Source organism: Oculina patagonica, chromosome 5 (genome assembly GCF_052425735.1).
Source record: "Oculina patagonica isolate OP01 chromosome 5, crgOcupat, whole genome shotgun sequence".
Lineage (NCBI taxonomy): Eukaryota > Metazoa > Cnidaria > Anthozoa > Scleractinia > Oculinidae > Oculina > Oculina patagonica.
The window spans coordinates 33,068,817-33,085,874 of record NC_135762.1 but is presented as its reverse complement, the minus strand read 5'-3'; the positions used below and the strand labels follow the sequence as shown (position 1 = coordinate 33,085,874).

Genomic DNA, 17,058 nt, shown 5'->3' with positions numbered 1-17,058 from the left:
AAGGATCATTAAAAAATGCCTTTGTTATGTCTTCCTATTATAAAGGGGGAGTGGACATGATTTTTTGCAATTACTGGTTAAGTTACAAAACTTCAAGCGGATTTTCAGGTTACTGTAGGTTATGTGGATCCAGTTAATTGACAGTCAGTTGATATTAAATCCCTTCAATTTGTATCACCAATACTGAAAGGAGCGTGAAAGTCAACACGCAAAAGTAGTATTGTAAATTTTCTTAATGAGAAGCTCTTAATGTTTAGCAAGTAATCTTATTTCCTGCGGCCGAGTTCCTTTTGCTCAGAAACGAGAAACGGATGATTTCTGTCACTCGCAGTAGTAGTGTGTGCACAGTAAAGATGTCTGCCTTGTGTGATTTTATAGGCCAGTTTACACGAGCATTTTTATGGGACAAATATATTTATCGTGTAGATAACATGTCAATTATTACTCAACACTTCAAAGTCAGTGTGCCAGTAATGACTTTGGACAGCAGAGATACGCAAAAACAAAGCATGCACAGTGCCCTGTGGGAAATTGAAAAATTGTGGACCACCAATCGCGTCATATAAAATGTGGCAAATATTGCGACAGGGTAGTGTACACAAAATTTTTCGTACGGTGACAACTTTTATTGTCACATAAAACTAACACCCAACTTCTTAAAAATTTCCTTATTTTCCTCCTCCACACAAAATAAGAAATTTGCACATAAAAAAACTGTCAATTTCGTGTAGACTAATACAAATTACACTGGAAGTACCGAAAGGGTAAAAAAAGAAATATATAAAAGTAAAGAGTATACGTATACATGTTGCACATAGTCCGGCGGCTTAGTTCCTGAATGTGCGATTTTTGATACAAGCACCAAACTTTACAGGATTACAAGAATTCATACTAATAATTCTCGATATATTGTCAACGCCACTTTCCTATTTTCAGCTAGTAAAAACAATGAAATTTTCAGCCAAGAGGCCCCTCTCCCACGAAGTAGTTCTTCTTGTGCTTTTATATACCTTTTATTGTATAGTACGATGCTTTAAATAGATTACAATTGTTATTTTTTTTACCATCCTTTTAATAACAATAATTTACTGAGATTATTGCATGGAAAAGATTGTTTCGTTCCCCGCCCTCTGCTCCCTCGCGTCTTTCGTTTTCGCTAGCGTCCAGGTCCCGTCCCGCCCGTTCCCGTCGCAACAATAAATTAAAAACGGCTGGACAGTCTATTTTTTACGTGCGACTTCTACTATCTTTTTAGAAAGAAAAAGAAAATTTTTTTAATAGGTTTCCTGGAAACTGGAGTTTTTCGGGCTTGGCACTATTCTAAAAAAACTTCTGTTGGTGACCACTTTCATTGTGCCAATTTGTTGTATCAATTCACTTCACTCAAATTCGAGCTAAGCCGCCGGACTAACACAAAACAATTCGTCGAGTATTTATAAATATTGAGTTCTAGCGATCCCCCCCCCCCCCCTCACCCAAATCTTTTCTAAACCCGTGTCTTGCCCAACAAAGGCACGCTGAAACACGGGCGGTTTGATAGCCTTATGTACCTGACACCCAACCAGTTGATAAATTATGTACCTACAGGTTTAGATAGGTTCGGTTATAACCTTGTGCTTTGTAAGAAAGAAAACAATAAGTTGATAACGATTCATTTTTTCTTTATTGTTTGATTCTACAATTTCTACGGGAGATTCACCAATCAAAATAATAAAAAAATACATGAAAACCAAAAACAAAACAAAAAACAACGAACTAAAAAAGAAACAAACAAATAAAACAAAACAAAAAAAAACATTTCCTTATATCTAATAGAATTTCAACTAACAAAATCGTTAGACCGCAATTAAAAAGAAATAAACTGGTTTTTCTTTCAGCAGCGGCGGCATTTTTTCCTGCAGTTTGCTCTGACGTATCTGCTGAAGCGGCAGAAGAAACTTGGCCAGCGTCTGCATCTTCTGTCTCTGTCTTGACAACTCGCTAAAAAAAAAACAAATCTGAAAAATCTGCTCCTTCCCTAGCTATTCTAATTAAAGGGTCTCTAAGCTTAATAAAGCTATGCAATTAATTGAGACTAAACAAGATTGGTTGCGTCTAAACAAGCTTACGGAGAGTACGAACTGCAAACTGGAAAAATAAAGAAGCGCATGCGTTGTCGGTGACGTAGCTCCTTTACGAAGGGCTAGAAGGGTCCCATGCATTTTGTGAATTGAACGCAATGGACCTTTTACCGTATGAATTTGTTTGTTAATTAACTCAAAATAAAATCGATCTACTTTGGCAATGAAAGTGAAAATTTACCTTGTTCCATTAGATAATTATAGGGTAAAGACATATCAGAAAGGCGGAATGGGCTTAACTTGAGGACTTTTTACACATGTTTAATAGGAGGGGTGTACAGGCCCGCAAATGATCCCGGCCCGCAAATGATCCCGGGACCGCAAATGATCCCAGATTGGACCGCAAATGATCCCAGTACCGGAAATGATTTGTGTAAATGATACAACAGAATACTTGGAATGGTGTGGACTTTATGAATCGTCTATGGATGTATTTTTATAAAAGACCAAGTGCCTCAGGCATAATAAAACGCAACGATTAAAAGCGGTGAAAATAACGCGCGAAATAATAAAATTAACATGTGACTATCTAACTTTTTCATTTAGAAAACGCACCTAAAAAATAAACATGAATCTTCGAAGACGCCTCTGTTGTCTAATTAGCCACTTCCTGTACAATGCTGCCTTGGTAGACACGAGCCTCCTTTTCCTTGGAGAGCACAAAATTTCTACGTGCGAATTTTGGAGTTTATGACAGATTTTGAAACCGTTATTTGAAAACACATTTTCCTTCACAATTCGTTCTTGCAAATATAAAATGAAATACAGTAAACGGTTACAGCGTCTCTGGGTAAATTTATTTGCATACCGCACGCATAGAGCTGTCAACTTTTGCACGTGCAAATTTCTTACTGTCAATTAATTTGTACTGAAAGCTACGCGAAAATGAAGACAGTTTTTGAGAGAATTTTTAGTTGCCTGTGTAGATTTATTTCAGTGACTTGATGAAGAATTCAAAAAAAAAAAAAAAGATTTCGAAAGAGAGTAGCTCGATAACAAGAGTCGGAGATCGATATGATAGAAATCAGCAAAAAACTAATTTTCCAGATTAGTCTAGAATTTATATGTCGCTATGAACGCTGCGTGACTGCGTGTGAATCATCCCTTGATTGGAGAGAGTTCATATTTCTGTTGGTTGGATTGTTAAACTTTTTCACGTTTTAGGTTACTAATCGGAGCATATTTATCAGCTATATTGATACAGTTGTGGTTTTGAATTTATTTAGTAAATCGAAATACGGTACATTCTCTCGCGAATTTTTCTAAAAAAAAAAAAAAACTATTTAGTGTCAAAAATAAAAAACTAAATGGGACATAAAAAAAAGAAAAAAAAAAAATAAAATCTAAAATCGGTAAATGGTAAATAACAATATATAAAGTAAAAAAAGAAAAAATTTCAATTTACAGTAAAACAAGCTAAGAACTTACATTAAGAACTACATAGAAAAAATTAGCGAAAGAGAGTATTATTAATAAAGAAATGGATTAAATAAATTTAAATCCCCTGTCCAAATCTTTAGTCCACGCATATCCAACTTTTTACGGTTAGGCGACTGTTTCCGGTCCGAGGATCATTTGCGGTCCCGGGATCATTTGCGGTCCAATTTGGGGATCATTTGCAGTCCCGGGATCATTTGCGGGTCGGGATCATTTGCGGGCCTGTACAGGGGTTATTTTCTTTGGGATTCGTATTGGAGTTACGAGGTTACATTTCTGCTGTAAGCTTATTTATTGCAATAACGTTGTCATAGAAAACAAGTAAGATAAAAAAAAAAGAGAAATAGGAATTAATTATAGGCGTTAAAACGATATGTTTGAAATTCGCCCGAGGAAATGGCCTCGAAACACAAGTAAATCAAGCTTAAATCAATATATTATCCAACACGATTAGGTGGAAATATTAATTTTGAATGTATATACATCTAATTGCAATAATGTTGACAGAGAAAAAAGAAAAATGAAAAAAAGGCAAATAGCAGTTAATTAGGAGAACAGCTACATTCTCGGCCGTGTAATAATTCTCAAAGCAAACATCAATACGTTTAAAAAACAGGTGTTGACTTTTTCTTTCATAGTATAATTCTGCACATCGTTCCCTGTCAATGATGCAAGTTATCGATGAAATTTAAGCTAACGAATTAATTTCTTTTCGTTGTTGCAATAAGGTCTATATTGTCTATTTTAGAAAATCTTTTTTAAAACTTGAGTGCTTTAGCCCTGATAGTTAACTTACGGGTGCAGTTGAAGCCGTCTCCCCGGTACCCAGCCTTACAATGGCATTCATATGAGCCCTCAGTGTTGGTACAGTCAGCATTGCGGTCGCACCCATCTTGAAGTGTCTGGCACTCATCTATATCTGAAAAATAATTAATTCATGGTTTATCGATTAATTTATTCCAGTGATGAGACTTTAAAATTGTAACTAGCCTGCGTGGCAGGCGCCGTTAGTTTCTATCGCGCGTATGAGAGAAATGCGAAAGGCGCGAGAGGGTCTTCTCGCGATCGCGCACTCTTTTACGCGCGCTAAAAACTACACAGACGCCTGCTACGCAGGCTAAATTGTAACCATCTTCCATGAGACCTTTTCGTAGTTTTAAGATAACCATTTGTTTTAGCCAATGAGTACAAGCATACGTGTACGATTCCTTCATGTGGTAGACCTTATGCGCGTGCGCAAAAATTGCTATGTTAAAAAAATGTCTAACAAAACAAGACAAGTTTTCGTTCTTTTACACAAGATGATTGTAAGAAACAACGCTCCACCTCTCCTCTAAGGTTTTACCGCAGTTTTAAAAGACCTCTAACTCTGGGATGCCAAAACATCCAGTAGCTGTATATTGATCTCTTGATGGTGTTTTGAGTGTGACAACTATTTGTCGACTGATGTTGCCATGGCAAACAATTTCGGACATGCAGGTTTACCCAAGGTTTGAATTTTTCAGGTATAAATCCTTGTTTTTAATATTTTTTGCAGGTTTTCGGTAGAAATAAATTAAGGTCATTTTCCATGCATTTTAAATGGTTAACAGTGATTTATAACTTACCTTTCTTGCAAGTGTACTGATGACAATCGCTGCATTTAACGTCGTTCCATTCATAATTATACTCAACACCGAGTGCGTGTACACAGTCTTCTCCTTTGAAGTTATTAGGCTGATTCCTCGCCCAAGCTGTAAAGTTTCCACGCCCGCCATCTGCCCAAATGAAGTCACCCTCTGTCAATTTGTCATTGAGGCCGAGCCACGATTTTGCGCCATTGTGACGATGCTGAATAAATACGTTTTCCTCGTTACTGTTTACATCAACTAGCACTGAATTCTCCTGTCGACATTTTGACAAAGCTGTGGTCCAGTTGGTACATTTGTCACTCGTGTAGTAACAATATCCATTAAAAAAGCTCCATCCTGGATCGCATACACCTGAGAAAATACAGTATGTTTGTTTGCTTTTGTTGTTCTTTGGGATTTAGTATTCACATTCGAATGGATCGATTGAAACCGAGCGAAACTGATGACACGTAGTAGGGTCCATCCAATTGAATTAATGTCATGTTTTCGTGCAAAGTTAATAATATATGCAATTTTGGATAATTTTCGTATTGTGAGGTTATTGTTTGCTCGTACGTTAAACTTGCAAATTTCAAACATGCTCTCTGCCCAATAGACGATGTAACTAGTGTAGACTGAAGCCAGTAACGCGTTAAATAAAACAACAATACGAAACAACTAGCGTGAGCTGTAGAAAGTAAACTGGAAGCCTCAGACGGAATGTGCACTTACTGACCTGTAAAGACCGCATAACTCACTGTCAGAGGATCATATCTGGTCTCGTACAATTCCTTGACACAAACTCGAAATCCAGAGGTGTTCTTATTCTGCAAAAGGAAGATAACTCTAATTAGCATAACCACACTGACCTACTATTGGTTATCGCGCAATCTGATTGGCTACACAGGTGCCTACTATCGATCCGTAGAAGGCTCTCGGAGCGCGCGCTTAGTTTTCGCATAATTTTATCAATGAAAACCTTCAATAAATCAATTCTAGTGGTATTCTGAGTTTAATAGATCGGTCAGTGGGTTATGCTAACACAATTAGACGGCTCGCTCTCGGTTTCCACCGGCTTTTGATAGTTGGCGAGGGGCGAAGCCCCGAGCCCGAGTCAACTATCAGCCGATAGAAACCTCGAGCTTGCCGTCTAATTGTTTATTAGTATTCTGCTGTTAATATTGCTACTGGTACTTCAGCTTGCTGCTGCTCCTGCTGCTCCTGCTGCTGCTACTGCTACTGCAGTGATCTGACAAATAACGCAAAATACGAAAGATTCCTAGTTAAGTGAAGGTTGCATGGCCAAATGACTAGCTATAGGACCCGGAGATCCAAATCCTCCTCCTTGACACTTCAAGCTAGGGACAAACTAGGTAACAAGTCGCAGCGACAGGTCTCTACGACAAGTCGCTCCGTGTATGTGTAGTGCTTCAAAACAAGTCGCTGCGACAAGGCGCTTGTTCGGTGCACACGCAGCGAATTTGGAAGAGTGGCAATGTGAACTAGTTTTCCAATTCAACATGGCGAAAATACATGACGCTCTCTCATTGTTAAATTTATATTTTGTCGCAGCGACTTGTCAAAGAAGTGTGCACACGCTGCGACAACGCTGCGTTCGCTCATTTTTCGTTGCGATTGATCGCATCGACAAAGTTCTGTGGCAGCGACAAAGAATGTCGCAAAAATGAACCATGTCACACGACTCTACATGTTCCCGTAACATGTTGCAACGACTTCTCGCCTACTGTGCCCCGACCTTAAAGATCTTTGTGTTCACGGTTGACCTGGATTCAACTACACCAATTTCGGGTTTTTTACCAGCTTGAACTGTAAACAGGTTTCTCTCTTATTTAGTCTTTTTTGTTTATTTACAACAGCAGTGCTGTGTACTCTGACACCTAAATAATGTGATTTATTCATTTTATTTCAGTTCAAAAATAAGTTTTACCTCGATCCATGTGGTGATACCGTTATGAACTGGTGCCGAGTTTCCATTTTCCGTTGTACGATGATTGGCAGATATCAGAACTGATGGTATTATATTGTAACTTCTTGTAAAGTGCACAAACTGTAAATAAAAAAGATAATTAAACAATTTCCTTTTTAGGCGGTGACACCTACATGTTATCGCCCGGTGGTAGGCCGTGTGTGGTGTGAGAGATTACTCCAACCGAGAAGCACTTGGAACTAGGCGTTGTTTACCCAGTTTCGGTACGCCATCTTTGATTGTCAATGAGTCAGATGAGTATGAATCAACTTTAAGAGCATCCATCGGCAAAACGCGTTTGATTTCTAACGTACAGTTATAAAGAGTTTTGGTTTCAGGGGGGAATGATGTACTGGATAATTGTGAGCTCGCTTAAAGAACGTTTTTACCGTTGTACGTGTATTCGAAGTCGGCATACGTGATGTCGACGTGATGGCAGATTTAGTTGACTGATGTCGAATTTGACGAGTGAAGGCCGGTTAGTGCCATAACTTTTGAAACCTTTCCGAAAGGGAGACCGATGGCAGCAGTATCTTGATTAGATTGCAAAGGTGAGCTATCTAAAATCATTGTTTGCTTTGACGTGCATTGTTGTCGATAATATTTAACTCTTCCCTTCGCGACTGCCATCTTCCTTTTACTGCTTTTGATAATATTTATTCGGGTATTTATCTCAAGCCATTAAAAATAACACAGTGACGGTATCCGTATTCCTATTTGTACGAGAAGCCAGAGTTCAGAAAGAACTTCTACCCTATTGCTGTTTTAGCTGATCTAAAATGTTTTGTGTGATAAGTTGCATAAATGCATGTACCTTATTGTTACTTATTTTCGCGGGACTTAATTTTCGCGATTTTCGCGATTTTCAAAAAATCGCGAAATTTAAGACCCGCGAAAAAAGGTTCTCGCGAAAAATAACGACGCGAAATTTAATACCTTTCTATATAATTCGTTATGAATAATCAACGTTGACGTCAGTTTACTACTTAATTATCATGGTACAGTCGTCAAACTAGCTCTACTTTGTTGCAAAGGAACATGTTAAACTGTTTTTAAAGTTTTGTTTTGTTATATGGTTTTGTTCAATGTCATTGAAAACTGTTGCAGTGGAAAATTAAAATCAGTTGGACCCAATTTTGAGACTTACTGTTTGTTAATGTAGACCAGTATTTTGACACTTTTCGCGAAATTAAGTTCCCGTAATCTTATTTTTTTGGCCAAATCGCGAAATTTAAGTCCCGCGAAATATGGCCGTTCCATTTTCGCGAAATTAAGTGCCCGCGAAAATAAGTAACAATAAGGTAAGTGATTCTAGTAAGCGGTGTTGACTTCATTACATTTCAGACCATTTCAATACGGAAATGTCACACAATCTTCAGTATCGACTAACTACTTTGGTGTGGAAATCAATCCTGGGCCTTTCTGTTGCTAAATGACGAAGTTCATAATGATTTAATGTATTTATCTTATCATACTGTAGGTTTGTAATGAATTGGAGGTTCGTTTTGTAGTCAAGGCAAATAAAAATTAAATGCATGTATGCGTGCCGGTTATTTCAATTTGCTGAACTGTGTGTAATATATCAAACACTGGAGAGAGTGTTCGCCACCCGAGAATTATTTACTCAGTTTAGATTTTCTTCGCGTAATATTATAATCACTTGATGGAAAATTTAGTTGGACACTTTAACGTCAAGGAGTATAACAAAGTCACTTTCAAATATGTCAGTCTTTATATCAGTTCAATACAATTAAAACATCTCTTACTTCTTTGCAATGTTGCACAGAACTTTACCTTTGGAAGTCTCTTTTAATAATCCCACTGGGTAGCGATTATTTGGTTTATGTAAAAATTACCTCGCAGTAAGCGTTGTTGTTTTCATCCTTTGGTGGGTTTGTGTTCGGGAACTTGACAAAGCCATGTTCAGTGAAGAGTGGCTTGTGTAGTTCAGAAAACGCCATCCAGTTCTGTAATAACAAAAAAGTAATATATTTGGTTTCATTGTAACTTTATATTATGGCACTGAAATGTAAAAAAAACATCGAGATATTCTGTGGACATAATTTGGAACTATTTCGACTACGTAACCTTCGGTGAATGGGAGCTAGTGTTATGCAATCACATGTTCATGCACGGCAGTTTAGTAATGATAGGCCGATAATTAACTGATAACTTGACTAGCTACCTGGCTCACAAGGGCCTGATTTAATTTGGGTTTCGGCAATCTTAAATTTCGGATACATAGTAAGAACGACTGACTAAATGGTTGTCATTTGGATAAATTTTGCTAATCTCTGAGTTGAGGTCTCCTTCCATTTTGTAGGGGATCCATTAGTTATTTGAGCACAGACGCAGTTGGCATATCAACTCTGATATCAGACATTTCGATTTTTCTAGTAAGTGCACTCTAACAAACTTAGGTGAACCAATCGTCTTTATCTTTTTCTTGCTTGTACAATCCTATGCATACTACTAACGTTTCAACGCTCATCACTGATACTCAATTACAACCAAATAGGGCACCTTTACGTGATGTGCCGAAAAAATGCTACCAAACCACAGTACTTTATTAATTTTTTCTTGAAACGATTTCACAGCAGTGTGTATTTTGAATACATACCACATTGATATCTTCATGCTTTCCGTCAAAGTTCTGCATTTCACGAAGGCAAACATTAAACGAATCCTTTGTCGCACCCTCAATCCAGATAAGAGCAGCATCATACTCCTTACCGCTTCTTAGATGCTCTGATGTTACAAGAACTACAGGCGCCTCATCAAATTTGCCCTGAATTTGATAAAAAAATTAAGGCAAATAAGAAAAAGAGAAATTTATCTGTTACTTGTTTCAAACATCACTCCCCCAGAAAACACTTAAGCTTTGATTCAGTTTCAGAGTATGCAGTGCCTTAATGCTATGTGCACTTTTTGATAAATAGCTTTTAAATGTGTTTAGATACATATTTTATTAAAGTTAACATTCCCAAACGTCATTTTTAGTGTAGTGTTTGTACACTACACTAATGGAGTTAGTTTAGTGGGGAAGCGAATTCCGCTACGCCAGACGTAAACAATTAATTGCGCGGTCAAGTGGAACAAGTACGTAGACATACATATGCAAATTAGACTGGAACTGGCTTGTTATTGTCCACGAATGTTCTAAAGCAATGGGTTAAAAAATTCGCGACCAGGCTCGAACGCGCTCCGGGCAATTAATTGAGGGAAAAAAGGTACTCGTAACATAAGATAAATGTACTTCACTAAAATAAACTAATAAAAAATCAAAGAGCTCTTCGAGCCACGACTGAATTTTTTGCCAAGTTTAAAAGTTTAGTTTTCATTCCTTGAAAATTTATGAGCAGCAAGGTGATTCAAACATTCCTTTGATGCACATGATAACAGATAAACGGCGGAATGTCGATTACATTGATATAAGATACTTTCGTCTCACGTGACTAAGTACGTCTAAGTAGTACAGTCGGGTAGGCAATTGACTGCGGATCGAAAAGTCGCGAGTTCGAGTCCCAGAGGAGAGATTTATTTTCTTTTTTCCTTTTTTTTTTCTTTTTTTAACCCATAGTACTAAAATGGTTTGTTTATTATATCCCTCCGTAGGTATGCATTGCAGAATAATTTACATGTGTAATAACGCTGTAAAAAAATATAATAGACTGATTCAGGTACAAATGTAATATTGTGCTGTTTCATCTGAAAAGCTTTTCCTTTTCTTGGGAACAAGCAGCCACGCACTCGATTTTAGCCAACGCTCTGGTTTTTAGATAGATCCATCGCTTATGAAGCTTATGTGAAACCCGATTTAGTTTTCGAATGCTCCTACATTCGACTACATGTACTACGCTAGCTCGAAAGATAGACACGAAAGTCATCGATCGATTAATGCAGATTACTGGCTCTCAATGTTCACTTTTTTGGCGGTCGATTACTTAATTCTTCACGTAATTGTCAGCCATATTTTGTTTCTTTGCTTCTGGTTTTTCTTGTAAACCCCTTTAAATTTAAAAGACCGCCTTTATACGGCCGCTTTTATACGGCCGCCTTGCTACACTATTTCTACAAGTATATCTGCTGGTCAGCGGAGTTGCAATGAGAAGTCTACAGATGATGGAACGACCAACCATGCGAGTGCCATTGGGCTAGCTGCAATACTCCTGAATAAATTCAGTCGTAAAAATTACAGCCAGTGTACAACTCCGTGACATGAGATGGTAACAGATTCACGCGAGTAATAACGCAAACAAAATACTTGATGTAAGACTTCTAAGTGGATTCCGGAGCCGGATACCGGCAGTAAAATGAGAGGACATTTCAATTTATAAAGGATACACGTCACGCAAGCTAGCAGTAAGAGATTAATATTTGAGCTGTGGGCAGTTAATAGGAAAAAAAGGTCATCGCAACATAAGATAAATGAAACTGCACCAAAATAAACTGATAAAAAACTTTAATATAGCCAGTGCCCAACTCTGTGAGATGGCAACAGATTCACGTGAGTAATGGCGCAAGCAGAATGGATTCCGGAGATACCGGAAGTAAATGAGAGGACATTTAAAACTTATAAAGGATAAACGTCACACTAGCTAGCAGTGAGTGATTAAAATTTGAGCTTGCTGAGACGTCAGCCAGGTAGCAAGTTCCGTACGGACATCATTATCGAAGAATGTCACAAGACTGACTCTAATTATTTTCCGTACAAAAGCTACCTTCTTTAGTCACTGAGGTGATGTGCTTAAGGTTTTTTAAACAAAATTTATAGTTTGCTAAGTGATGTCATTTAACTAGCTACCTCCCTTAGTCACTGCAAGATCTGATAAACCGTTTTCAATGTGTTGGGGGAAATTCTTCTTTAGACAGATCACGTTATTAAAGAACGTGGCAGGATGACTCGAATTATTTTCAGTAAGTAAGCTACCTTCTTTAGTCACTGAGGTGAATAGTGTGATAAGTGATTCCATTAACTACCTCCCTTATTTACTGCAAGATATGAAAAACCGCTGTCAACGTGTTGGGTGGAATTCTTCTTTAGACAGGTCATGTTCTCAAATAATGTGACAGACTGTGTCTCGTCTGACAATTGCCAGACATACAAGCTCGACTGGTGACGAGTCACGTGATAATTCTCTCAAACACTACACTGTCCGTACGGACCGCTCGTTTACGTATCAAGTTTTAAATTTGATCCAGTTTGTACGTCTACATGACATTTTATTTGAATCACTGAGCGAATAATAACAAAAAGAGGCACACTTACTTTAGGAAAAGTCACATCTGCGCATTTTGTTCCAGACCACCACTTTTGGATCTTGATTTCTCCCGTCATTGCTTCGGGCGGTGCCCCTTGATACGCCAGCAAATCAACAGTTGCAAAAGGATTAAAGTTCTTTGTGTTTCTTCCAGATTGCATCGCACACACTGTGAAGTTCGCCGTGTTCACATTTTCAGTCCACGAAGATACGGCGTCGTGGACACTTTCGGAGTCATTTAAAAACATGTGGCTCACTGTAATTTGGACGTGGACTTTTTTGTCAGGATAGAAGCGGTATGGCGGGAAAATAATTGTTTTACAGCTTGCATCGGACCATCTTGGAACCTGAAGTTTTACTCTGTCACTGACGATTGGGAAACCTGTTTAAGAAGTTGAAAGCATACGTTTAAAAAAAAGTTGAAGGGTGATAAATCTTTTTCTTGACAATTCGACTTAGTTGTATGAATCAGAATTCAGCAATAGTAAAAGCACATACTTCTCTTAACTCTGACAATCGGCTATTCCGCCATTCAAGTGTATTTTGCATGAAATGAAATATCATAGAGACTCTCATTTACCTTCGCAGCTTCCTGGGTGGTAAACTAAATTGTTCTCTAGACCCCTGCAGTAGTTTAATCGATGCCAGCACTTGTTGTCGTATGTTGTTCCATTCGCAGTACAAACTGGATCCTGATAGGAAGAACAGTCTTCATAACACACGCAGCGAGCATCATGGGCACTGTACGTTTTACAGATTCCAAAAGAAGGACAATGGACGCCAAGACATGGGTTCAAGTCTGTCAATAAACAAAACAAATAACTTAGTCATGTTAAAACATCAACATGTACCTTAATCTTTACAGATGTCCAGAAGGTGATAATGCAATAAAATTCGAGAATCACTTAAAAAATTGAATCATATCTTCCCGGCACATTTTGACTGAATTGCGAACTGATTGACTGACTGACTGACTGACTGACTGACTGACTGTTTGACTGCCTGCCTGCCTGCTTGCCTGCCTGTGGAATGCGTTCCAATTTCTTAGCCTTTCATATGAAAAACAATATACAGTATAGTGGTCACCTCCAATCACAACATAGAAGACGGAGAGGGGATCATGCTGGCGTCCTGTTCCACTAAGGTCTTTAACGCATATTTTCATTGATGTTAGACCAACTTCCTACAAGCAAAGTCATGAAATAGAAATCATATCATTTATTTGAAAATATGTTAGTCTTACACATCCTTTATTGCCAAGGTCTGGCTGTAAAACACTAACAAGATCAAATGAAAATGTCCATTGAATTCCTGCGAGCAAGTACTCCAGATATTTATCTACCTTTTTCTTTGGACCTAACTTCTACGTGACATGTCCCTTTCGAAGGACTTCAAAAAGTGTTCTTTTTGGATCGTTTCCAGTCATTTTAATTTTCTTAAAGGGGCAGTATCATGGCGATTTTGAGGCATTTTCGCCATAATGGAGCTCAAATTATGCCTCAATAGCTTCACTCATTCACAAGATGCGCAGATAACACCAAGGTGAAGATATTACATAAATGTTTCAATGATTTATCCATGACACATGGGCAAAGTTTGAATACGTCTGCCAGACGTTTTCAATTTTTGATCGAAATCTCATGCCTGTATAACTCATGATAATACCTTTTTTGTTACTTTAGTGGACTGTTAAAATCATTTATAACAGAGCTAGACCATTATTTTAAGGTTTCCATTATTATTAAGATTTCTTTTGACTTTGACTTTTTAAAATTTACCAAAAATTGCTTCACGTTTGCCAAAGATTGCTGAATTTTTTTTGTAAAGATTTGTCGACCTTATTCTACTTGACATTTATAGGTAAGCGATATATCTTACCTCAAGCCAGGCAGTTATTATGTTTTTTTCTGGTGGAATTTGGTTTTGCGCTTGACGATCATAATGATGGTGAACAGACAATAGGGCAACAGGCGATGAATAAAATGTGGTGTTAAAGTCCACTTGCTGTAAAGAGAAATAAATTAGGGGAACGAATTAAGGCTTTTACTATCATTGGTTGTGAGAAGAAGGAGAGAGAAGAAAGTTATTTTGTTCAATCCGAAATTGCCTGTTTCCTTCGAGAGAATACGCTAAGGAAATGCACAAAGTAGTCGAGCGAACCTTTATAATTATCTTCTGAAAAAACAAACAATAATTCTTTTTTTGGTCGCAAAACACTTGAAATTTATTGATCGACACCACAGGGAACCCAAACGCTGTATTAGTTATTCATAATCTTAAAATAAAAATGTACTTATTTACCTGCGTTCCTGTGGGTTTTTTAAACCGGTTTTGGGGGCGATTTGAATCAGAGCGAAGGTGGTGTACGTTTCGAGTTTTAAACGGTAATCGAACTGTCGCAATGTCAATACGACGCGCCTCAATTATGTATCAAGTTTTAATTTTACTGTTATTATTAACCATTAAATTGAAAGACGAAACTCTCCGCGAGGATAGGTAATAGTTGATGGTGTTAGTAACTTGAGTTAATAACAATTGAAGCTTGAGGCGCGTCGTATTGACATTGCGCCAGATCGATTACCGTTTAAAACTCGCAACATAAACCACCTTCGCTCTGATTCAAATCGCCCCAAAAACCGAAAAAAACACAGGAACGCAGGTAAATAAGTACATTTTTATTTTAAGATTATGAATAACTAATACAGCGTTTGGGTTCCCTGTGTCGACACGTAAAGATTGATGTTACTGATCCTATTAGTTGCGTAAGCTTTTAATTTGTAACTAGCAGTATATAATAATATTTTTTGTCTTACGTAAATTGTGATTGATGTAAATATCACAACCACGTATCGAAAAAAACAACAACAATCACGTATTGAAAAGTTTTCCTATTTCCCAACTACCCAGTTAAAGAGAATTTTGACCGATGGCTGATAGGAGGATTAGATGATACGTCAAAAAGCTGGATGACTGGCAAATGCATGTCAAATATACTTACTTGGCAGAATCCATAGTTGTCGTCAGCTGTTGGGTTGTCGTTATTGGGAAAAACTGCTTCTCCTACCAACGTTAAATTAAAATTTGAGCCATTTCCAAGGAAAGCGAACCAGTCCTGCCGAAACAAAAAAAAAAGACATTCATTTTTTCATTCGCTCATTCGTTCTCATCATTATCAAGTATTCCTCTACACAGCCTTATAAAACCTTTAAATCCGTTTACTCACCACAATCGTATCTTGATGTGTTCCGTCGAACTGCAAATACTCCCGGATACACAGCTCAAAACCACTGGAATTCACGTTCTCAAGCCAAACATACATGGCGTCATCAGGCTTTGTGTCACGAGTGTACTTAGCTGAGACAAACACAAAAGGTCTTCCACCAAAGCTCTGAAAATGTTCACAAACTTTGATATTAGTACATAGGGGCTGGGGTGACTTAATTTTGCAGTATACTCGCGGGCATTAGGTGAGTGTTGGTGGTGACTTCTCTCTCCGAAGACAGTGGAATATACAGCATGTTTTCATTCTCTTGATGTCAAAGTTGCACGCCGCATGTAAATAAATTTGTACCATATACACGGGTCGAAAACATTTAACTCAAATAAATGCTGTTGCAAGTTTTAATTCGTCAAAAAACCTGCATAAATACTCCCTCGCCCGTGAGAGCCGACAACAACAATTAGCGAAGAAATTTGAATATTCATATATATTGGTTAGTTGTGAAAACACAAACAAACACTTGCGGCGGTACGAATGCCACTTGTTGCTAGTTTGGGCAACTTAAGACAACTCGATAGCGATAGTCCTGGTCTTCTAACGACAACAAAGCCATCCGAAATTTACATGTTTTTTTTTTTCCACAGTCTAACCGCAAACACCTCCAACATAAACTCATTTATTATATAGCCGCGAGTGTTTTACTGGAAAACAGACCACTCGTAAAATTCATACGAAACTGCATCCGGGACTGTAGTGGCGTATTTCCTCACTAGGGAGGATATAGATGACGTCATTTCCCGCCTTTGCACGGTTGTTTGTGCAAAGCTGCCAAACGCCGGTTGGAAATGGCGAGCTTTCGATTCATGAAGTTCACTGAAGTCAAAATAAAACCTTTTACTGAGGAGCATGAAAATGCTAACACGAAGAAGAAAACTTAATATGACTTAAAATTATTTAAAAGAGCTTCTTGCTTGTGGAGACGTCAGTCAGACGAAGGGATGAAAAATCAAGAAATTTCAGCTGCCGAACTGCAATTAAGACTTCAGTTCGCGATCAGAAATCAGAAAAGCGGTGAGTTTGAGCAGAAACAGATTTCAAAACCGGCGGTGAATTATATTATCAGTGGCAGTGATGAAAGCTAATAAACAGAGTTTACATTTACGTTATACGTCTTCTGAAAGCTTCAGTTCGCGAAATTTTGCCTTCCAGATTGGCAATTTCGGCTCAATTGTTATATTTAGCTGTCGCTCGTGTTTTTAACCTTTTGATGAACGAATAAAAATGTTTTAACTTTTACTTCATGCATGATTTTTGTCTATGTAAATTACACGGTGGCTTAAAGGTATGAATTTTATTTTCTCGTGGTGAAAGCAATATTTTACTCATTCGCTGCGCTCATTCGTAAAATATTGCTTTACCACTC

General features: G+C 37.8%; 2 protein-coding genes across 2 annotated transcripts in view; one reads left to right on the top strand and one right to left on the bottom strand.

The window, feature by feature from the left end:
• LOC144653754 (protein SpAN-like) overlaps nucleotides 1-17,058 on the top strand; it is a 177,039-nt gene that overhangs the window by 53,310 nt on the left and 106,671 nt on the right. The gene's annotated exons all lie outside the window — the stretch shown is intronic.
• The window catches only part of LOC144653734 (uncharacterized), a 38,322-nt gene that overhangs the window by 19,787 nt on the left and 1,477 nt on the right, over nucleotides 1-17,058 (bottom strand). Inside the window, exons 3-14 of the mRNA XM_078513814.1 lie at nucleotides 15,639-15,803; nucleotides 15,414-15,527; nucleotides 14,294-14,419; nucleotides 13,502-13,598; nucleotides 12,996-13,214; nucleotides 12,424-12,797; nucleotides 9,775-9,942; nucleotides 9,011-9,121; nucleotides 7,116-7,235; nucleotides 5,904-5,994; nucleotides 5,165-5,539; nucleotides 4,354-4,476 (exon numbers count right to left, since the gene is read on the bottom strand). Coding sequence (XP_078369940.1) covers nucleotides 4,354-4,476; nucleotides 5,165-5,539; nucleotides 5,904-5,994; nucleotides 7,116-7,235; nucleotides 9,011-9,121; nucleotides 9,775-9,942; nucleotides 12,424-12,797; nucleotides 12,996-13,214; nucleotides 13,502-13,598; nucleotides 14,294-14,419; nucleotides 15,414-15,527; nucleotides 15,639-15,803 — 2,083 coding nt within the window. The remainder of the gene's footprint in view (nucleotides 1-4,353; nucleotides 4,477-5,164; nucleotides 5,540-5,903; nucleotides 5,995-7,115; nucleotides 7,236-9,010; nucleotides 9,122-9,774; nucleotides 9,943-12,423; nucleotides 12,798-12,995; nucleotides 13,215-13,501; nucleotides 13,599-14,293; nucleotides 14,420-15,413; nucleotides 15,528-15,638; nucleotides 15,804-17,058) is intronic.